General features: G+C 42.6%; 1 protein-coding gene across 2 annotated transcripts in view; it reads right to left on the bottom strand.

Moving 5' to 3' along the window:
• The window catches only part of CERS6 (ceramide synthase 6), an 84,648-nt gene extending 70,718 nt beyond the window's left edge, over positions 1-13,930 (bottom strand). The window contains exon 1 of one of the 2 annotated variants that reach the window (XM_053408869.1): positions 13,470-13,930. In XM_053408869.1, the coding sequence (XP_053264844.1) occupies positions 13,470-13,639 (170 nt within the window). In that variant the 5' untranslated portion in view covers positions 13,640-13,930. The remainder of the gene's footprint in view (positions 1-13,469) is intronic. The other variant, XM_053408880.1, reaches the window with a different exon arrangement.
• Positions 13,931-23,853: the final 9,923 nt, after the last annotated feature.

Below are 23,853 nucleotides of genomic sequence, written 5' to 3'. Positions count from 1 at the left end.
TCTACATCCAAATCTCGGATTCTGCCGGTCAGTTCAGCTATCTCCATGTAGTCCATCAACTGCATCTGCCATTCCTCCAGCGTGGGTAAATCTTGTGTCTTCCAGTTCTTTGCGATGAGTATTCTTGCTGCTGTACTAGCATACATAAACAAAGTTCTGTCCTTCTTTAACACTTTCTGGTCTACCATGCCCAACAGGAAGGCCTCTGGTTTCTTGGGAAAGGTATACCTAAATACCTTTTTCAACTCATTGTAAATCATTTCCCAGAAAGCCTTAACCTTTGGGCATGTCCACCAGAGGTGAAAGAAAGTCCCCTCTGCTTCCTTACACTTCCAACATTTATTGTCAGACAGGTGATGTATCTTAGCTAACTTGACTGGGGTCATGTACCACCGGTATATCATTTTCATAATGTTTTCCTTCAAGGCCGTACTGGCCGTGAATTTCATTCCGGTGTTCCATAACCTTTCCCAGTCTTCAAACATAATGTTGTGTCCAACATCCTGTGCCCATTTAATCATAGCAGATTTAACTGTCTCATCCTGTAAATTCCACATAAGCAGCAAGTTATACATTCTAGATAACAGCTTTGTCTTTGGTTCTAACAATTCTGTCTCTAGTTTCGACTTTTCCACCTGGAAACCAACTTTTTTGTCCATTTTGAAAACCTCTTGAATTTGAGCATAATGTAGCCAATCTCGCACCTTATTTTTTAGTTTGTCCTGGCTCTGCAACTTCCAATTGTCTCCAATTTTTTCAGTCAATTCCCAATATTTCGGCCAATAGGCCTCCATATTGGGTCTTTTTCGGGCCTTGGCCTCCACTGGTGATAGCCACCTCGGAGTTTTACTCTCTAGTAAGTCTTTATATTTCATCCAGACTGCAAAAATTGCTTTTCTGACAATGTGGCTTTTAAACAATTTATGTGCTTTAACCTTGTCGTACCATAGGTATGCGTGCCATCCAAAAGCATTATTAAAACCTTCCAGATCTAGGACATCGGTGTTTTCCAACAAAAACCAATCTTTCAACCAGCAGAAGGCTGCAGCTTCATAATACAACCTCAAGTCCGGCAGGGCAAACCCCCCTCTTTCTTTCGAATCTGTTAATATTTTAAACTTTATTCGGGGCTTTTTGCCCTGCCAGATAAATCTAGATATATCCTTCTGCCATTTTCCAAAGCAATCCACTCTGTCCACGATCTGTAAGGTTTGAAACAAAAATAACATTTTCGGCAACACATTCATTTTTATAGCTGCAATTCTTCCCAACAAGGAAAGTTTCAATCTTGACCAAATTTCTAAATCCTTTTTAACTTCCAACCAACATTTCTCATAATTATCCTTAAATAAATTCAAATTCTTGGAGGACAAATAGATCCCAAGGTATTTCACTTTTTTAACCACATTCAGTTCTGTTTCTCTCTGAAACCCCTCTGTTTCTGTAATTGTTAAATTTTTGGTCAGAACCTTAGTTTTTTGTTTATTCAACCTAAATCCCGCCACCCGACCAAATTCAGATATAAGTTCGAGAACTCTTTTTGTACTGGATTCTGGCTCCTGCAGTGTCAAAACTAGGTCATCTGCAAAAGCTTTCAGTTTATATTGTTTCACTCCGACCTCTATCCCTTGTACCAACCGGTCCTCTCTGATCATATTCAATAGCACCTCCAGGACTGAAATAAATAACAGAGGGGATAGAGGGCACCCTTGTCGTGTCCCTTTTTCAATTTTAAATTCCTCCGTCACCACATTGTTCACTATTAATTTAGCTTTTTGTTCTGAATAGATTGCATGTAATCCATTCTCAAACCCCCGTCCCACTCCCATCCCTTCCAAGTTCTTCTTCATAAACATCCAAGATATGTTGTCAAATGCTTTCTCCGCATCAATAAAGATTAACACCGCCCTTGTGTTCCTGTTTGTCTGCAAAAGTTCTAAAATGTCAATGATGTTTCTAGTGTTCTCATATAAATGTCTACCAGGGAGAAAGCCAGCTTGGTCTTTATGAATTACTTCATTTAAGACTTTTTTAAGTCTATTTGCCAAAATGTCTGCAAATATTTTGTAATCCACATTTAGGAGTGAGATGGGACGGTAGTTTTTAAGCTGAGTCTTTTCAGATTCTGACTTAGGTATCAATGTGATGAAGGCTTCTTTCCACGTTTCTGGTGCCCTCTTCCCATCCATAATCTGGTTACATACCTCCAACAAAGGTTGTATCAAATAGTCCTTCAGAACCTTGTAATATTTGGAGGTAAGTCCATCCGGGCCTGGAGATTTGCCTAGTTGCATATTCTGAATGGCACCTTCAATTTCCTGTGAGGTTATTGTAGAGTTCAAGATTGATCTTTTATCTTGAGTTATTTTTGATAGTCCATTTATCTTTAAAAATTGATCTATCTCTGATTCTTTCTGGGGCCCCTGTGCATACAGTTCTTTGAAGTATCTGTGGAAGCACCTCCTAATTTCTTCTGGTTTCTGTACGATCCTTCCATCAATCTCTAGATTTGTTATCGTGTTTAGCTTTTGTCTTTTTTTCAGCTGCCAAGCTAGCAGCTTTCCACATTTATTTGCTGATTCAAAAGATCTTTGCTTCATCTGTTTTATTTTCCATTCAATCTCCTGATTAATCAATTTTGAGTATTCTGCTTGGTGGAATTTAATTTCTCTCAGCACCTCCTTGGACTTTGGTTTGGTTCTCAGTTTTTTTTCTCCTTGGTGTATTTTCTCCAATATTTTGTCCTTCTTTCCGTTCCAGAGTTTTTTCTTGATTGAATTCTGTTGTATCAGAAACCCTCTCATAAAAGCTTTGCTTGCGTCCCAGATCGTTCTTTTTTCAACTGTAGTATTCAGATTTATCTCAAAATAGTCCTTTAATGTTTTTTGGGCCTTTTTCACAATCTCTTGATCTCTTAGTAGTGTGTCATTCATTCTCCATCTGAAGGAACCGGGTTGAGTTAATCTAAGTTCTATTTTCAAGGCGTTGTGGTCGGAGCATGTTTTTTGGGCAGATTTCCACCTTTTTAGTCTTGGGTGCCAGCCCCCTGGAGGTCCAAATTTGGTCGATCCTTGACCAAGACAGGTGGGCCTCAGAGAAAAAAGTTCCTTCTTTACCTAGGGGGTTCTTTGTCCTCCATATGTCGATCAAATCCAGATTGTCAGTCAGTTCGAAAAAAGTTTTGGGCAGTCTGCCGTCTGATGTTAAGTTTTGGTTGTAAGACTTATCCATATGTGTAGACACCACTCCATTCATATCTCTCATCATTATGATGTTAGCATAATCCAGATAGTCCAGCAACGTCTCATGCAGCTTCTTGAAAAATTCTGATTTCCCGTCATTTGGGGCATAAATTCCTAATATCAATATTTTTTCTCCTTGGGTTTGAATTTCAATTGCCAAAATTCTTCCTTGTTCATCCTTAAATAGAAATTTGGGTATCAGGCTCTCCTTAGCGTAGATCACCACTCCTCTTTTCTTTACTTTGTCAGACGAAATAAATTCTTGGCCTAATCTTTTATTTACCAAAACCTTCCTGTGGAGCCTGGTCACATGGGTTTCTTGTAGGCAAATAATGTCCAATTGTTCTTTCTTCAATATGTGAAATAACCTCCTTCTTTTCTCCGGGGAATTTCCGCCATTTATATTCCAACTGAGTAGCCGCAGAGACATCCTGAACTATTCTGCTACACCTAGAGCGGTGTATCTTCTTTCTCCTCTGGTTCCGAAGGTGCAGGTATTGCTCCACCTGAGTTGGGTATAGGCCAATTAGCTGCTGCTTCTTTTTGGAGGTCTTCTCCGTGATCGTGCTGGAACTTTTGTAAGTCCTCTGGTGATCTTATTTTAACCTTCTTCTGTTTGTAAGTGAATGATAGCCCTTGTGGGAACTCCCACCTGTAAGGAATTGTGTTGAGTCTCAGCAACTTAGCCAAATCTGAGTAGGTGGCTCTCAAGTCCAATAACTGTTTAGGAATATCTCGGTAAATTTCCACCCTTTTCTCTTGTGTCACAATTGAGTTTTTGAAGTGTAGGCCTAGTATTTTGTCTCTCTCCTCCCTTGATCTCAAAGCTATTAAGCAGTCTCTGGATCTATCTTTTCTTACTAATCTTCCCAACCGAAAAGCCGATACAATTTTGAAATCAATTTCTTCTTTTAAGTCCCAGAACTTTGTAAACTCTGTTGTCAAAAGTCCTTTCAAATCTTCTTGTTCAATTTCTGGGACTGCCCTTAGTCTGAGGTTGGTCTCGCGATTTTTCAATTCCACCAACGAGAGATAGGTTTGTTGGTCCCCTATCTGTTTATGAAGAGGCTTGACTTCCGCTTTAACTTCCTCGACTTCTTTTTTAGCTGATGTTGCAATTTGAACGGCTTCCCCTGCCAGTTTACGATTCTCTTCTGTTGCTCCTTGCAATTTTTCAATTGCTTGGGTATGTTGGGAAACCTGATCTGTCAATTTCTGGATCGAGGATGTTGCTTGGTCAATTTTTGTTGATTGGTTATCAATTTTTTGATTTATTGCTGACAATTGTTCCAAAACTTGTTTCAGTACTGCCTCAGCTCCTCCTGCTGCCATATCTTCCTCTTCAGATTTTTCAGGCTTTTCGGTTTCTACTTTTTGTGTCGCAAGCACAGCTGGAACTGATAATCTACGTCCCTGAGTTAAAGTTGTTTGCAAAAGCTGTGCTTGCTTTTTTGCTTTCTCTTTCTCCTTAGCTTCCTTAGCTTTGGCTGCTCTTGTCTTTCCTGTGCCACTCATCAGTCAACGTTCAAGGTCAAGTGTTGTAATCCCATGGGAAAGGCAAGTCCAGAATTAAAAACAGTCTATTGAGAGAAGGTAAACAGAGAAACTTTCCCAGGCCTCTATATTCCCAATGTCCTCTAGGGGGAGTACCACCAAAGTTTTAGTAAGAAGAAGGTAACTTTCCGCAATTAAAGTCTCTTTGTTCCAACTTTAAAAACAATTTTAAAAGCAAATTAGTTCCAGCACGGTAAAAGAAAGGTCCTGCAGAGCCCTTTTAAACATATAACAAAGTTCCAGCAAGGTGCCTGCAATTGTATCCACTTCAGCTAGGTGAGCTCAAAATTACACTATCCAGTTACAAAAGTATCTGGAAGCTTGCAACAATTCCGCAGTTTAAACAACTTTACCCGGCCACCCGGGAATTTGGGGTTAGAGTCTTCCCTTGCCCTTGGGGTGTCCGCTCCAAGTCAATTTTATGCTGTATTTATTCTTTAAAAGTAAAATTCAAATGTGCACGAAAGTCCCGATTTAAAGCTTCAAAGCTTCCCTGTTCGCAGCGCTTTCCGCTCTTTAGACCGTCTGCTTTGATCTTGAAAGCAGTGTCGGAAGACGGACTTCCTCTTTCTCGTCTCCCGTTTTTAGCCAAATTTTCCGATTTGATTTGTAGAATCTTAGGTCCTTACTCACGGGTTTGATGTTTCAGCCCGATGTTTCTTGGAAGAAAGGTCAGCGCTCATCCGTGACAGCCGCGCGGCTTCGCCTCCGCAGAAAGAGCGATGAACCCACAGCACCGCTCCCCCTCCTTCACTCCGGAGCCCCTTACGGGGTTCCTTTTGTGATTTCGGGGTCGCTCCAGGTGCCCGCCGGGTCCCACGGCCACGGACTCACTCTGCCCGTGGTTTATCTTGATGGGTTGCCGCTGCGCCGTCGCGAGCAACCCTTTTCTGCGGTGCCCCTCTTCAGAGCTCGAAGAGGTCCGCCATCACGGTTTTGCGCCGCCTCCGGAAGTCCGAGTGGGGATTTGAATCTGGTATTACCCTGTCCCTAAAGGTAAAGGTAAAGGACCCCTGACAGTTAAGCCCAGTCACAGTCCACTCTGGGCTTGCGGCACTCATCTCGCTTTACTGGCCGAGGGAGCTGACGTTTGTCCACAGACAGTTTTTCCGAGTCATGTGGCCAGCTTCTGGCGCAACGGAACACCAAAACCAGAGCAGCGCACGGAAACGCCGTTTACCTTCCCGTTGAAGTGGTACCTATTTATCTACTTGCACTTTTGCCGTGCTTTCGAACTAGGTTGGCAGGAGCTGGGACCGAGCAACGGGAGCTCACCCCTGTCCTAACCCGTGCCTAATCTCTTCATAACAACTGATAACAGTTTCATAACAGTTTGATGTCAAAATTTGTGCTTGACAACTCAGCAAAACTGGAATAAGAGGTTATCAGAGCTTCTACTCCCTTTTCCAGGCAAGCAAGCCCACAGAAAAAGCCAAGCAATTTATTTCCACCCAATTCTCACATGCAATTAGGTATTTGTGCAAAGCAATTATCTCGAAGTGTTGTAATTGAGAGATGTAATACTGGCACTTCCATATAGAAAGCAGAGGCGAGTTCTTGACAAAATGACTAATGGTACAATCCTCTGTATGTTAACTTTGGAGCCAGCCTCACTGAACTCAGCAGGACTTTGGAACAAACATGGATAGAGAGTTACTTAAGATGTAGGAGTGTACTTTCTGTCAAAATGGCTACAACTTTGTGTTCCTACTACATTTGCATTAAGTGATTTAAGTAACTGAGGAAAGATGAAAAGCAGAATACTGAATGGAATACTATGGTGAATAATACTGAAATCTGAGGTGGTTATGAAGACACCCTGCTAAATAGGGTGAGATTAGCACAATTAGAAGCTGTATCCATTTCTAGGTCAAAAGGAGACTTGCAAATAGAGAGTAAGAAATTCTAATCCTCAAAGCAGGTTGTCAAGTGTATTGTACGTCATGTGTCTTTGGACAGACATTATTAAATCTTTGTGTAAAGCCACACGGAGTCTGATTCTACGCCTGCTTACTACATTCAATGAAACTTGCATCCAAGAAATCATACATAGGACTGCAAAGAAACAATCATTCTCATTAGATTGCTAGCTGTTGCAGTTAGATTATAATCAGTGAATAAATGTCAACTGATATACAACTGTATTAACTATAAAAGTGAGCGACAGACATATCTCAGCGTAATAAGCAGAGATACAAGTGAGCCTTTTGTATGCCCCAGTCTGCGAACCAGCTGAAAACACTGAAAATGGACACCTTGTCTTGCATATGCACCTTCAGTCTTCAATTTTCATTACAGTATTAGCAAGGCATTTTCAAAAGAAACAATTGGCACAAGTTTGAATGAACCTATCTTGGAGGCGCTGTGGTCTAAACCACAGAGCCTAGGGCTTTGCCGATCAGAAGGTTGGTGGTTTGAATCCCCACGATGGGGTGAGCTCCCGTTGTTCGGTCCTAGCTCTTGCCAACCTAGCAGTTTGAAAGCACGTCAAAGTTCAAGTAGATAAATAGGAACCACTCCAGCAGGAAGGTAAACGGCGTTTCCGTGCACTGCTCTGGTTTCTCCAGAAGTGACTCAGTAATGCTGGCCACATGACCTGGAAAAACTGTCTGCGGACAAACGCTGGCTCACTCGGCCTATAGAGCGAGATGAGTGCACAACCCCAGAGTCATCCATGACTGGACCTAACGGTCAGGGGTACCTTTACCTTTACCTTGGTTTAACAAGTTGAGATATAAATTAGCCCTTGGCCTATAGGCCCTTCACTTCTCCCTTTGTGGCTCACCTGGGTGCAATGACAAAGTCTTCACAATTAACCATAGTTTCTATCAGGGAAGCTTTGGTTACCCACTTCAGGACAAGCCATGACCTGAAACCAATGTCAAACCATCATCCTGAAATTTTGGTTAAGCGTTTATATGTAAAAAGAATGCAAACATGACTCCGTAAGGAAAAAAAATTGCTTCTGATAAAAGCAAGTAAGTTAACACGATTACTTTCCTAACTTACCCTACAAAATAAAAACCCACTGTCTTAAGACACTTAAGTATCCTTTAAAGGAGGAAAGGTTGAACCTAAGAATATTATTTAGAAAGTACCATTCACAGAAAGCCACATTCTGAAAGGACTCTGAGGCAAAATTAAGGAGACAAAACCCGCTTAAGTAACTTGTGGAATATTCTTATAGGGTCAGTTAATAAGCAGACTCCAGGATCCCATTAAAAGGGTCTGTTAAATAAGACTTTGTCAACGAGGTAAAGTTTGGCACCTGCTTTGAGGCCTATTCGACAACCTGAAGTGATGTAGTCCCCTGTATTCCCTCAGCAGTCTATCAGCTTATTTAAAATCAATATTTAAGCCTAGTTCACACGGAAGTGGTAAAACTACCCCTTCAGACCAAGGGGGGAGCCCATGGGGCTGAATGCTCCCCTGTACATAAACAAAAAGCACACTCGTATGTCTTGAGAGGAGTCTGAAGAGAGAACAGGCCAGACACAGGTTTACCAGCCCAGAGAGAGCCAGATTAGAGCGCTCATTTTTATCTCCGTGTTATTTAGCACTTCAGAATAGCTTGCTTTGTCTATGCTGTGTCTAGGATAATACAACAAGCGTAATTAAAAGTGTAGTGAAATGATCCTCTGCATACGAAGGACTGCCTCTGGAAAGCGTTTGGAAACTTTAGCGATCCAGAATGTGGCAGCCAGGCAGTTAACTAGACTCTTCTTGGTGAAACTATTTCACTAGCAAACTTACAAGATCGTCACATGCACCCAGTTTGTCTGAGGAACAATGCAAAGGGCTGGTTTTAACCTATAGAGTCACAGTATGGGGTCAAGGTTAACAAGAGGAACACATTCTCCCATATTACCTTGACTAGCAAGTTTTCCAGGTGTCCCCACCTTTTCTGTAGGAGCCCCAAAGGTAGAATTCCCTCTCCACAATTCAATTTGTACTGTCATTACTATCTTTTTTTTACGCCAGGATAAGGCCATCCTGTTTACCTAGGTATTTAATTGTAACTAATCTGCTTTAAATCAATACAGTATTTCACTTAATTACCTTAGGGGGTTTTTTTGTTGGTATGTTTTATTGTTCTAAATTGAATTTCTATGTTGCCTTTGTCATGGAATAGCAGGATAAGAATCTATTTGCATAAATAAATCTATATGGGCTTTTTATGCAAGCTTTCTCTCTCTCTTCCAAACCCAGCAAACAATGGTTTGTTCCCCCACCCCCCCAAAAAAACCAGATCAGGACCCCAAACAACATTTTGAGCACAACTTCCAAACAGTTTTGCTGGGGTGGATCTACACACACACAGAAAAAATACTATAAACAAGAAAGAAATTTAATCGTTATAACAAAAGGAAAAAAACATTATGGAAAATCACATAGATTTCTTTTTTACTCTCCAGTGCCATCTGGTGCATGTTTATAATGCATTCAAAACACAGTTTTTTGACTAATGTAGCTGAGTCCATTGTCTTTCCTAATTCATAAGTTCCAAATGTTTATTTTAGAGGGCAAACTCTTGCCCAGGGGATGGGGGGGCACGGTGGAAAGATCTGAAAAGCATGGGTGTGAAGAAGCTGTAGACAAAGGGGGTTCAACACACCTTTCCACCTTCTGTGTGTCTATTCAGAATTCCCATCTACCCAAGCTGCTTCTCATTTAAAAGTAAAATCAAAATAACAGGGAACGAGAGATGGCTGACATGCATTTGTGCATCACATGTAATGAACGTATTGGGGCCAAATCTCTATGGACACTGGTGGATTTGTTTCCCTCAAGGAACTCTGGGGATTAGAGTTGTGAGAGTCTGAAAAGTCTGTTAGAGACCCATATTTCCTTTGCGGGATTTTGTGGGGAGAAGCCATGACAATAATGGGCAGAGGACTCACAACATTTTTACTTTGACTTTATACCACTTTTCGAAGACATTCCTGGAAGTCAGCAGTCTTAGAATTGGCTAGTTAGTTCAAATAAACTACATTACCTACTGCATCACACCCCTCCCTTGTCCTTCTGAGGTTGCCAGCTCCCTATACTGCCATGATACTGACACCTCGGAGTCAAGAGACTCTAAACCTAGCATACTTATGTATCCCTGGCCTCCTCTGTCACCCTGCCAACAGTACAGAACAACCCATCTCTAGGCCACATGGTTTCCCCTAGTCCTACTTTTCCATTGACTTCTTTCTTCAACTCCAATTTTTCTACCACCCATTATTCCCTTCAAATCCTTACAAACTGTTCCCTCCAATTCCAGCTTGACAGGGGACGGCCTACTTTGTGCCCCTTCTTTAAGTCACTCTCTCTTGACCAAACTCTGTTGCTTCCCTTTAAGCACCTTGAAGCTGTTCTCTCCTCAGTTTCCCCCTCTCCCAAGCCCTTTCACCAAAAATCTCATTCTCCACCCTTCCTATGTTCCACTTCCTCAGTCCATTGCCTATGGGGCCTCAGAGCACCATGTTTCCATTGAAAGGCTCTCAGGCACACAAGGCAACCCAAGGAGTGCTCTCTTCTCCCAGTTCCTGGGGGAAAAAAAAAACCAATTATGCGGAGATTCAAGTGTAACTGCAAGTAACTAAACCCATCCTCCATAACTCAGTGGAGTACAAGATTTTATGAGCTGATTTTATCAAAAAACTGTTGTACTACATTTTGCCTCTATGGTAGTTTACCTATGTGAGAATTCTGCATACGTTTTTCCTGAGTTTAGGCAGGAGAAAACGGGAGCTTCTATCTCTTTATAAAAAGCAATAATGTGAACTATGTGAAAGCCATATATTGACATTGCACTATATAATGAAAGGGTAGTTATAAAGGATTCAGAAATAAATATTTGGCCTGGGCATCCTGGTAAACATATGCAGAGCATCAGGTTATCAAATTGCTCAGTGTACATCCAATTCTGGGCTCTTAAAAAATGTGCATTGTTAAAGAAAGTGTTTGTTCTTTACTGGTGAAGAATAAAAGAGATTATTGGATGTTTGAAGTAGAAGGGAAGAGCAGAATTGTGACATTCCAGAAAGGGAATACCTGTGAGCAATAAAAAGCAAAATATTGTGGATGGGAAACAGCCACCTTCTGACAAAGTTGTTTTTTGTGTTACAAACACACCAGTTTATTTTTTATTTGATTAATGTCATACTAGTGTTAGTCCTATTCCTTGGCATTAGAGTATTATCTAAACCCCAGGTGGCATGGTTTCATTTTGTTTTCAAACTATAGTGTTGTCATCCTAAAAGAAGGATCCTTAAGACCAAAGTTCCTTCAGAGAGTCTCCAAGACAATAGTATGTGCTTTAGGACAATTGATAGTAAAGAGTGTTGAGAAGGACAGTCATAGCTGCAGCTCACCCCATAAAAGAGATGAGATGACAAGGAAAAAAGAACCTGCAGCAACAAGCAGGGGGGAGCAACAGTTGCACCCCTCTCTTGAACTGATAGGAAGCTCCATTTTCACCTATCCAAATGGACCAGTCTCTTGCAATGGAGACTGAGAACACTTGGAAGGAAAAGAGGCAATATGAAATGGGCAGCAGCATCACCATCATGCACTCCTACCACGGGTGTACTGAGCAGACTTACCCAGCAACACCAAGGGAGGAAAGTCAGAGCTTGTGTTGCTGAGGCTACCATTGCTAAGACAGTCCTTGCAGCCTAGGCAACAGTCAATAACTTTTGCTCTGTATGTCCTTCTTTTTAAAAATTCTCAAGACTTACGTGCATCCATCCATCCATCCATCCCATAATGTGTTAATGAAAAAGAGAAGTGGATAAGGTCTGTTTCCCCCTACCCTGCCTCCATTCCATATAGAAGATCACCTTTACCAAACAGGTTAAACGCAGAAGGAGTTTAAAGAACTCCACAGCAGAGGATGGAGCGATAGAGACAATTAAGTTAATTACAGACAGGTAGGTAATGTAGAAAAGGGAGGGGCACATCACCAAGCCCTCCACTACACCAGGAGAAACAATAGCACTATGTCATATTTGAAAGCTTTGAGCTGTTATTTTGATAGGTCTAAAAATCACTACAAAACAGCACTTTTTAAAAAAAACAAACTTTTTTTAAAAAGCAGGACAACAGGGAAAATGCAGGAATGTAACAGTGTGGAAAGCATATTCCTTAGAATCCAGGAGACAAAACACGTAAACAAATGTTGTCCATCTTGGGAAAAAAGGCTAGGGCAGAAGTACTCAAAATGACCCTCCAGGAAAACTAGACATTTTTACCAACAACATCTTCACACATTGTATTAACTGACATTTAGTGTATGATCAGTTTGGGTTAGTATTTCAGAAAAGTGATATATTCTATGTAGATCATTATAAACACCAATCTTAAAATTTAAGAGGTGTTCTCAGTTAACTATCACAGCAGTTATTATTCTGCATTTTCAAAAAGGATTCTTTTCTGTTGTGTTGTTGTCCTGTGTTTATCATGAAGGGAAACAGCTCTTCAACGGAACAACAGGGAAAGCATAAAGGAAAGATTGTCAACTTAACCACCAGGCTTTTCCCTGGAGCAAATAATTTTGGAGGTATAACAAAGGACTGAAAACCGATAGATTCCTAGCTTAATTAATAATCAGATTGTATTCATGAAGTGTACAATATTTTACTGTTTTATGACACTGATTCGCTTTTACTTAAAAAACTACAAGCTATGTCACCAGTATACAAGTGACCTTTTTAAGAAATGGGGTTTTTTTTCCAGTCAGGTGTTTCACACGGAATAGTGTTGTCAGAATTATTTCGACCAAGGACTCATAAACCCATGAGGTGTTCAAAATGCCGTACATGAGATCCGGAACATGAGGTAAAAGGGAGGTGTACCTCTGGGTATGTGCGGAGCATTTTACCTCCTTCTCACAGCTTACCTACTCACAGCTGTGCTATTAGACAGCAGTTTACAGGTCTGAGGCCTGGGCTCCAGGCAGACTTGCCTGAACCCTGCTTTCCTCATTTTAGAAATGAGGCGATTAGCCTATTTCAAGGAAGTTGGTGGAACCATCAATGTGGAGTTCCCATTTTCAAAAACAGCAACAACACTGGATTTTTCAGCAGGGTCAAGCACATAGTCCCCCCCCAATCCGATACTAGCAAGCCTGCTGGTCATTTATCAATGATTTTTTGCCTTGAATGCCATCACACAGGCACATTGCCCACCACAAAACCATCTGCATTGATAGCATCTGAGGGAAGGAGCGACAAGGAAGGTGATCTAAAGCTTAGCTGGAAGAGCCTCTCTAATCAAAATAAAATGCCTCCTTGCCTTTTGAGTGGGCATGGTTTTGGTTTTTTTAAGTCAGTGTGGCAGCACTGGACCCATGCTGCTAACATTGGACCAATGCTGGAGACCCACACACACACACCTCTTATTCTTCAGAGAAGTTTGATCCGTACACCCCCTATAATCCCCCCTCATGACGCTGTCTGCCTACGAACTGCAAAGCCCCCTCACCACCCCCAGAGCCAACATCTCCAGAGGCGGAGAGACCCCAGGGGCCCAAATAAAACAAGCCCCACACGAGCGAGTTGGGAGCTTGTTTGCCTATGGGAAGAAGTAGAAGAGGGCAGCCCTTTCCCTGGGGGGGGGGGCTTGTGGGGCTGGAGAGAGAGAAGAGAGAGAGAGCAGCATCCAGATCCCAGATCCCAGCCTCACCTTTCGAAAACCATGCGGATCATGAAGATGCAGAAGGCCAGGGGGAAGGCCAGGTAGAGGTCCTCCACTTGAGGGAAGGTGGCTTCCTCGGTGCTCTTCAGATCCGCCCAGGTGACATTGTGCGGCAGCCAGAACCTCTCGTTCCAGAACCAAGCGAGGATCCCTGCCATCTTTGCTTTGTCTGGCTCGGGCTGCTGCTGCTGCTGCTGCTGCTCCCCCACCGGCTCCCTGGCTGCCCGATGCTGCTGATGCTAAGGATGCTCAGCAGCTGCCTGCGTCGCGCGCGCGCGCCTGTGCTCGTGTGTGTGCGCGTGGCCGGCTTAAATAAGCTCCTGAACCCTGGAGCGGCGACAAACCGCGGTCGCTGACGCCGCTCTCGAAACACCGCCCTGAGCAGTGGCCGAGCTGGGCCCGCCCAGCCTCGCAGCTTCTCTCGCTCGGGGCGAGGAGAGGGAGGGAAGGCCGCCTCTGCCTGTCACAAGATGCTTCAGGGACGCGCCCTCTGATTGGCTTGCAGGGGCGTCAGGCAGCGGGATGCGCGCAAACCCTCGCGCGCCCGACGGCGTCCGAGTCTTGCCTGTCGCTGCTGGGTCTGCTTGGCGCCTGGTTTAAAGGCAGCAATTTGGTGCTAGGCTTCTCTTCTCTCTCTCTCTCCATATTCATCTCTATCTATCTTATCTCTATACTCACAGACCGTTCGGCTAGGAGAGATTTTTTGTTTATTTATTTGATTCTCGATAAGAACGAACCTATTTGCTGTTGTTGTCAGGTGCAGAACACCCCAAATGTTGGGGGAAGTATGTGGGTATGCTTACTGAGTGTGCACAGAAAAACTGCATCGGGAAAAAGAGGAATTGGAGAAGGAAGTGCTGAAAGGTTCTCAGCAAATCCAAGAAAATTTGTTCTGGTTTAGATTTTTTTAAAGAATAAGATAAAAATGGTGGGGTTTTTTTTTGGTAATTTTCCAAAATATACTCGATAATAGCACGAAAGGTACTCCCTGTTGTTAATTTTTTCTTTAGCTTCCTAGTTTGCAAATGACTGAAGATTTTGACAGATTTTCCTGAGCACTTTGGGTCAAAAGAAAGCAATTTAAAGCAAGTGTTCCTGAGACATTTCATTCTGAATCTGCTAGAGCCAGACAGAGGATGATGACAGGTTAGTGTCCTGCCGCCCGCTGACATAAATCATGGCTCCGCCTTTGGACCCTGTGCTTATTTGTTTGAATTCCCTGAAATCCCACTTTTATTGGTTTTAACATGCTTCTATGCTTCTGTTTTACTGGTTTTGCATTGTACTTTTGTTTTATTGATATTATCTTTTACATTGTACACAGTGTACTCTTTAAAAGTACTGAGTGGTTTATAAATGGTTTTAAATAATCTACACAAGCAAAGATTCACATTGCTTGACCCTGAGGCAACAAGTTTACTAGTGCCAGCAGTCAGATTTTAACTAAAAGATATTTTTTTCAAACCCTAAGGATTGCGAGAAGTTTACTTGGGATGTAGGGTGTGTGTGTGTGTGTTGGGATCCTCAGTGACAGATTACTTTATTTTATTTTGTTATTGCTACGTAGTACAAGTGCAGGAGCCCCACAGGGCAAAAAAGTTGGCAACCCCAGTAATTTAAAACAGTAATTTAATGTTTGGTGTTTTATATTTTATTGTGTTTTTAATATTCTGTTGGGAGCTGCCCAGAGTGGCTGGGGAAACCCAGCCAGATGAGCAGGGTCTAAATAAATTATTATTTTTAAAACAAGTGTTGTTGAAACATTTCATTCTGAATCCGCTAGATAGAACCAGATGGAGGAAGATGACAGGTGGGTATTCTGCCCCCTCTCAAGATTAATTCTGGCTACGCCCATTCCTGGTCTCAGACTTATCATCCGTAAAGCAGAAAAACAAAAGGGAAAACGTAATAATGAGGGGGAAGAGAGAAGAAACAAGCACACCCATGGAACAGAAGACAGATCTTCTCCTTACTATGTTTATGTGCACAACCTTTCCAGCTGAGGAGCTCAGTAGTTCTGGCCTCCCAATTTTATCCTCTCAACAACCCCACAAGGTAGGTTAGGCAGGCTGTGATATATTTTATGAATAGTGGTGTATAAATATTCTGATCAAGAAAGAAAGAAAGTCCTCCTTAGGCCACCACTGGGAGCCCTGAGGAAGGGAACATGAAAGTGATTTGAAACACTGTCCTCCCTAAAGAGCCTTCCTAGTAGGAGTGTATGAGTTATACTACGTCATGGTCCCACTCCAGGGGTAATAATTTCTACTTTTCTCCTCCCACCCTGCATTGCTGCTTCAGAACTCCAGATTTCCCCAGGAATGTGCACTTTTTGACATGATCAAATTCCACAAAATCCCATGGACCGCCATATTTTCCTTCTCAATATAAGAAATGCCCATCCAAGTTGGGTTTTCACAACTCTCCAAAAGGAAAATAATAACTTGGTGACTTTTATTCCATTTCAGTGTACACAAAGAATTTAACAGTGCACACTCAGGGCACCATTCTCTTCTCAAAAGCCACTTGTTTATGAACTATAGGGATCCACAGAACTCAAGATGTGCCACTGCCACAAGAGTTAGGCTAGAAGAACATGGGGGAGAACCTGACAAATTGAAATTGCAGAGTTTTGAGAAATTAAAAGATAAAGTGCGAGACTGGCTTCATTATTATCAGATAATGGAGGCTTACAATTTGGATAAGAAAGTTGGCTTCCAGGTGGAAAAATCTAAATTGGAAACAGAACTGTTAGAACCCAAAACTAAGACTTTGTCAAAAATGTATAATTTGCTGTTGAAATGGAATACTCAGGATGAGACGGTTAAATCTGCTATGATTAAATGGGCACAAGATGTTGGACATAATATTATGTTTGCTGACTGGGAACAGTTATGGACCACAGGTATGAAGTTTACGGCATGTAATGCCTTAAGAGAGAATATTATGAAAATGATATACAGGTGGTACATGACCCCAGTCAAGCTTGCAAAAATCTATCATTTGCCCGACAATAAATGTTGGAAATGTAAGGAAACCGAAGGTACATTCTTTCACCTTTGGTGGACGTGCCCTAAGATTAAGGCTTTCTGGGAAATGATATATAATGAATTGAAAAAGGTATTTAAATATACCTTCTTGAAGAAACCAGAGGCCTTTCTCTTGGGCATGGTCGGCCAGTTGGTGTTAAAAAAGGATAGAACTTTCTTTATGTATGCTACAACAGCAGCAAGAATACTTATTGCAAAGTATTGGAAGACGCAAGATTTACCCACTCTGGAAGAATGGCAGATGAAGATGATCGACTGTATGGGATTGGCAGAAATGACTGGCAGAATCCGTGACCAGGGAGAAGAGTCGGCGGAAGAAGACTGGAAGAAATTTAAGGACTATTTACAGAAATATTGTAAAATTAAAGAATGTTGAATGATGTTGGATTGAAATTAAGGGGTTTCCAGCTGCAATGTTTTGAGATAAGGATTTGCTGAGTAAATAATTTGAATTGGAATTCAAGAAGGGGAGGTATGAGGAGGTCAGGGAAATATGTCATTGAAAATTAAGTATTGTGAACTGTATGTGTTTTTAAACTTTTTTGCTTTTTTCTTTTTGTTTGTATAAAATTGGAAACTTAATAAATATCTTTATAAAAAAAAAAGAACATGGGGGAGAACCTGAAGCACGAGCATGGGAGGATATTTGGATGGCAACATTGCCTCTTTTTTCTCACTCTTTCCCCTGAAAGCTACTGGTGCACAGGGGCGGCACATCCCATTTCACCACCTGAGACGAAACAGGAGTTGCCGCCTCCTGCCCCACACCAGTGCCTCAAGAACCATGGTTCTTGCCAAACGTGATAGGAGCCAAGTGTTCCAAATCAGTTTCTCCCCCACTCCCTATGGGGAGAAGGGAGCCAAGTGGCAACCAGTATACAAGAGTGCCCCAGGTCTTGCTGAACTTGCCAGAAGCCAGGGTGCGCATCAAAATGTTGCAGTTCACTCGGATTCTCTGCTCACGGATGGGGAAGATGAGCGGCAATGCTGCCCACATGAACACATTCCTCTCAGGAACAGAAGCTGTGCTGTAGGCGGCCATTAACACTGCCTCTTGCATTTCCTCCTCCTGAGGGGGACACATCCTGGGTGTGGAAGATCTGGTGCATTTATAATTATGCTGCCTAATGCTTGTTCTTGTCTCTCCTCTGCAACAAGTTTATGTTTCCTACCTTAAGAACCTAAGAAAAGGCCAGCATCCTGTTCTCACAGTGGCCAACTAGATGCCTGAAAGCATCACAGTGCGAGGTGCGCCCCCCCCAGCCCAATTTTGACTGCCTAGGGGCCTCCATAGAGTTTAATTTAGGACTGCTCATTGCTGCCAGAAATTAAATCTTGGAACTACTACATGCAAAACATGTTTTCCAGTTATGGGGCTTGCTGTTCAGTGCACAGAAGCAGCCTTCTGCATCTGCATAGCAATGCTTATTTGGGTGTCGTGGTGTGGGTGAATGCATCTTATGATACAAAGAGCACTATGTAGCCCCTTCCGGAGACCACATGACCTGTTGCAAATGACCAGAAACAGAGTAAGTCCTCTTCAGAGATATAGTAGATGTTTTAAGATGCAGCACTAATCTTTCCCTGCCTGGACCTATTCTGTAGTTGCAATATATGTGCCCTGCTGCTAAACGATGAATCCTGCTTTAGATGTGCTACCAGGAGCTAAGTATAACATCTGAGAGTTCTGTTGTCCTTCAAAATGACAAGTAAGGAGAGAACTCTTTTTTAAAATAAAAAAACAACAACCCACCCTGCACACATTTTTTTCAACCCTTGCAACAAAATCTGTTAAAATCACAAACAGGGCTTGTTGTTTTAGCATGCGCTGGAATGAAATAAGACTGATTTGGCATGGATCCCAAACTGCTAAAATCATTGTCCTTTTTTTTTATAATAACGGACTGGCATGCTGCCTACATGAGCGTCCATTGTTTTGCATTACCTGAGGCACAAACTATGAATGTAAATTTGTGACGGCAAGGTCAAAATCCTTAACATAACGGGTGCAATTGCTCAGACTTGACGTGTTGCTTTGTGCTTCCAAAGTGACTGTCGTTCAACCTCTGACAGCAGGGGACACATTTGAATATGAAAAAAAAGGTTATTCCATTTTGAAATGCACAACAAATGCGAGTCATTCTGCCAACGAATCAATTTTGTTGGAATATTTTGCATTGTGAAACGAAAATAATAGCGATAATTTCACTGTTGCTTGCCTCAGAGATCATGACCAATGTTTTTGAGGTTGGCGGTCCCTAACTTCGCAGTTGCCCATGGATACAGATATTAAACTGCATCCTGTTAATAGCTGCCGTGTGGGAACTTTTTTGTTTTACTGTCGTGGCTGCTTGCATCGCTTTCCTTCAATCCTGCCTTTTGTCTGAGTTCAAAGGGGAAAATGAAATTCTGAATACAGATGAAGGCTAAACTGTAATTTGTAGATGTTTTTATCATGCTGAACAGCTGTTTTACAAAATAAAATAAAATAAAATAAATCTGTGAGGTTCCTTGGTTTGCTCACGGGGGCCTGTCCCCAGGTGGTTGCTCAACTACACCACTGAGTCCAGACTTGAGATATTCAACTCAGTTTACATTTAAATGTAAGCCTACCTAATTCACACTTCCGAAACAGCATACAAACCAAAGCTTAGTCATCTTTCAAATTTCGCTCACTATAAGAATTCTGCAATGCAGCTCTTTAGCCATGCAGTGTGTACAGAAATTCATATACTAGGGTGAAGTTTGTATGGAACCAGATATATGAGTGAAAAAAGCACACAGAAATGCATTAGGGAAAGATGATTTGCGAAAAATCTTATGAGGCAAAACTATAGAAAAATGTGTGTATTAGGAGGCATTTGCGATAAAACGCTGATAACTTTAACTTTTTTAAAAAAAACTTTTTTAAAATGACAAACTAATGGAAATATGGGTTGCTGAAGACGGGGCCAATTATTTTTCAGTTTGTTTGAGGAAGCAGTGACGGGTTGTGATTGAATGGGGTGTAGTTGGAAGAGAGTAATGTTGTTGGATGTTTTATTTGTTATATGAACAAAAATCTCACTTTTTTATTCACATGAAGCGACCTATGCAAATCCAGCCAGTTTTCAAACAGTTAATATAAACATGTTCACATAGCAAAGAAGTCATCTAGCAAATTCTGCAACTTTTGAAAGGCTTTTCAAGATTCAAATTTTCAGAACATTGGGCAACCATAACTTCACTCCTGACAATGAAATATGAAAACTTATCAATAAAGCATTAATAAACTCACAGCATTATTAAGAAATCATGAACAAATACAAAAAAACCCAGGTTGAAAAAGCAAAAACTAGAGATAGCTGCAAAATTTGGGGGAGATATTTGCTAGGGACTCTCAGGCCTCAAAGCAAAGAACATCCGTTCCAACTTTCCTCCAGTAAAAATAGGGACATCCTATTCCATAACAACAACAATTTTATTATTTATACCCTGCCCATCTGACTGGGCTGCAGCAGCCACTCTGGGCAGCTTCCAACATATATAAAAGCATAATAAAACATTTTTTAAAAAATTTCCCTATATGGGGCAGGCCATTCCAGGATCAAATTAGAGACTGTAGTGGCTTCTGTAAATTCGGTCTGCCCCTGGAAAAAAGGGACACTGGGAGGGTCTGAAAGGGAGGAAGGGGACTAGCCCCTAACTTTTTGTGATGACCCCATAGGTAGTTACTAGTTTTAGAAGGCTACAAGAAGAAACTTACTTTACCAAAATTGGAGGGGTTGATGAAGGGGCTCTCAGATAAAACTGCCACTTCCCTCCTATTTTGAGTACTGAGGACGTAATATCACCCACCACTTTCACTGAGAAATCTTGCTGATATATAGAAAGATTTTGAAACAGTAATACATTTATTTCCACTCAGTAATGTTTTCTTGTCTCTATTACTGCCCAAATCCTGAAGTAAAATTATCTCATGTGTGTCGCCTTACTCTCTCAGCACAAATATACAACTGAAAGGGGCGGGGAGAGAACTACCTTCCCTTTGACACCTTTTTTAAAAAGTTGTATTTGATCCTTACAGAGTCTTCTGTGAAACGGGGTATTCCAGTCCCAGCACCTTCTTTTCCAGCAGATGTACATGGCAATGGCAAGTAAATGTTGAACCACTTTTAAGAAAATCCTTTGGTAGGAAAAATATTTCTGCTTGAGAAGTCTGCCCACTGCTGGGCTAACTGAGCATCATCCAGTCTGTGGAATTATTCTGTAGTTGTGATTTATCAAAAATCTTTTCCCTGAATTTTTGTGTACCCTCTCCCCAACCCAGACAGACAGACAGACAGACAGATTTTTATCCCTATGTAGGGGAAACCTGTATTTTGAGATAGGTATTGGTTTGTACAATTTTCCTCTCACTGGTTATTGGCACCTTTGAGACTGGGAAGGATTTTGGGTTTAGTTTACTGTTTGGGCTCCAGGGATAAGTGGCAGCAGGATGTGGGAAGATCCACTTGTGGGTCAAATGAAGGCTGAGTGGGGGGTCAAATGAAGGCAGGCAATAGTGCACTGCAGGGTTGATAAACGGAGTTGGCCCCTGTATATCGGCTTAGCTTACCAGGTGGGAGGAACTGAGATATTAGGTCAGCCAGCATGCAGCCACCAAAGGTCTAGAGCAAATAAATTTCTCAGATGGCATCTAACTCCTAAGTTTCGATGTGGTTCCGAGCAAGAGTGCTCTGCATATTAGCCAGCTGGAGTCTCTTTTGTTATTGTTTGCTGGAGCTCCTGATAATAGAATGGTGAAGTAGTTTAACTTGTTCATGCTGTGCTATTTTGCTTAAAGACTATTTCACTGCTTTGCCTGCACTATTAATTAATAAGAACACTGAACTTCCCTCCACCTGAGCTGTTATTGCCATTGAGTCCAAAAGAGCTGTACATGTGCTGGTTATATCCTGTTTGGACTACTGCAATGTGCTCTGTAGATGGAGCTACCTTTGAAGTTGACTTGGAAACTACAACCAATCCAGAATGTGTCAGCTAGACTGGTTACTGGGAGCAGCCGCTGGTACCATATAACACCCGTCCTAAAGGATTTACATTGACTCCCAGGATGTTTCCGAGCACAATTCAAAGTGTAGGTGCTGACCTTTAAAGCCCTAACCGGCCTTGGCCCAGTATACTTGAAGGAGTGTCTCCACTCCTATTGTTCACACTGGACACTAAGGTCCACCTCCAAGGGCCTTCTGGCAGCTCCCTCACTGCGGGAAGTGAAATTACAGGGAACCAGGCAGAGAGCCTTCTCCATAGTGGTACCCACCCTGTGGAACGCCTTTCCATCAGATGTCGAACAGATAAACGACTATACAATTTTTAGAAGACATCTGAAGGCACCCCTGTATAGGGAAGTTTCTAAGGTTTGATGTTTTATTATGCTTTTATATTTGTTGGAAGCCACCCAGAGTGGCTGAGGCAATCCAGTCAGATGGGCGGGATACAATTATATTATTATTTGCCCTGGTAGGGGAAGAAGTCTACTCAACAAAACACTGAGCTGGTTGGCTCAGCACAGGTGTCTGGGCACCATTGACTCTGCCAGCGTCATGAGATTTGGCTGAAATTGAGGGTGGCGCTGTGGGTTAAACCACAGAGCCTAGGACTTGCTGATCAGAAGGTCGGCAGTTCGAATATCCACGACGGGGCGAGCTCCCGTTGCTCGGTCCCTGCTCCTGCCAACCTAGCAGTTTGAAAGCACGTAAAAGTGCAAGTAGATAAATAGGTACCGCTCCAGCGGGAAGGTAAACGCCGTTTCCGTGCGCTGCTCTGGTTTGCCAGAAGCGGCTTAGTCATGCTGGCCACATGACCCGGAAGCTGTACGCCGGCTCCCTCGGCCAATAAAGCGAGATGAGCGCCGCAACTGCAGAGTCGGCCACCACTGGACCTAATGGTCAGGGGTCCCTTTACCTTTAATACATGCAGATACTGGGAGGCTGGCAGAAAGCAGTGACAGGGCTAGGACAGGTCCTGCTCATGGCACTCTGTGGTACAGGGAAACAGCTGGGAGCTCCTCAGAAGAAAGTATGCTGGCAAACTGATGAAATAAGTGCTTTAAAAGAACAGCAGGTGCTGCTGTGTTAGGCGTTGGGAGGTGTGCAGGGCAAAGAGGATTTAGCAGGTAAAAGGGCTGTTACCCCGTTTGCTGTGTTAGGACATTGCAGACAGGTTAAAAGGGGTTGCATTCAGTGGTGTGCGGTCAGTGGGCTAGGGGGACAAGTCTAGTCCCCTAAATGTTCCCAGTAAATTTGGGAAGGAGGCAAGAGGGCTCCAACATCCTGTCAGAGGCCTGGCACTTTCTTCTCAAAGGCAGGGAAGCTTCTGCCCAGCTTAGGGAGGAAGGCGCAATGCTCACGTGCGCAATGTCAGGACGTCATGTGCACTTCATGTCCCCCCCCCATTGCCCTCTCAGCTGGAGCCTCTGGCCCTAACTGTTCCCCTAAATATACGCCACTGGTGGCATGCCTGACCCTCACAGAAATCTCATTAAGTCCGGTGACTGGAGTCCTGATAACTGGAATTGGGACACCTGGGAGACTTAATGATTTAGACTGGACTGTGCGGGATGGTGCTGCTGATGAGAAAGAAAGGGCAGCTGAAGACAGATCCCTATTACTAATAAATCTAAGGGGCTGCCAAGTGGCGGGGAGTACTCCAGGCAACTTGCATTTGTCAGGGACTACGGCCAACAAATTTCTGAAAATGCCAATCAGGGTCAATATAAGCGCTGGAGCACGTGGTTAGTTTGCCTTTGGGGCCAGGATTGTATGCAAGTGAGGCGGGGTGGTGGTGCAAATTTTGGCATTGCACAGGGTGCCACAGGTCAACCCCTGAAGCCTTGCAGCCTGACATGCATCTCCTAGGCTAACCTACTGCCTTGAGGTGCAGCTGACGCAGATACATATTCATGCATCCTAAAAGCATCTGTACACGCAAGTCTGAAGTCCCTGGCCCAATCAGGGTTCTCAGATGTGTGCACATAGTGTTTAAAGAGGCATGTATAAAAAAATGTGTATCATCAAACCTTTCCACATTTGCCGTATGAATTGTGTAGCTGCCATAACTTAAGCCTGGGCACTTTACTAGCTTATGTTAGAAGTAGCATACTCCAAGCAAATTCAGTATCCTGCCACAGGAGGCCACTGTGGTCGGCCAATTATCATTTCTAGAGTTACATATGATGCTGTTATGGGTCTGAGCCTTACTTTCTGTCGAATTCAGTGGAGCCGATGTTTCCTATTAACAAGACGTGAGCAGGAACCGGCGCCATGAATTCCGGTAACATT

Source organism: Podarcis raffonei, chromosome 1 (assembly GCF_027172205.1).
Source record: "Podarcis raffonei isolate rPodRaf1 chromosome 1, rPodRaf1.pri, whole genome shotgun sequence".
In the NCBI taxonomy this organism is placed as follows: domain Eukaryota; kingdom Metazoa; phylum Chordata; class Lepidosauria; order Squamata; family Lacertidae; genus Podarcis; species Podarcis raffonei.
Note: the sequence above shows the minus strand (reverse complement) of the source record. Positions and strands in the feature narration are given on the sequence as shown.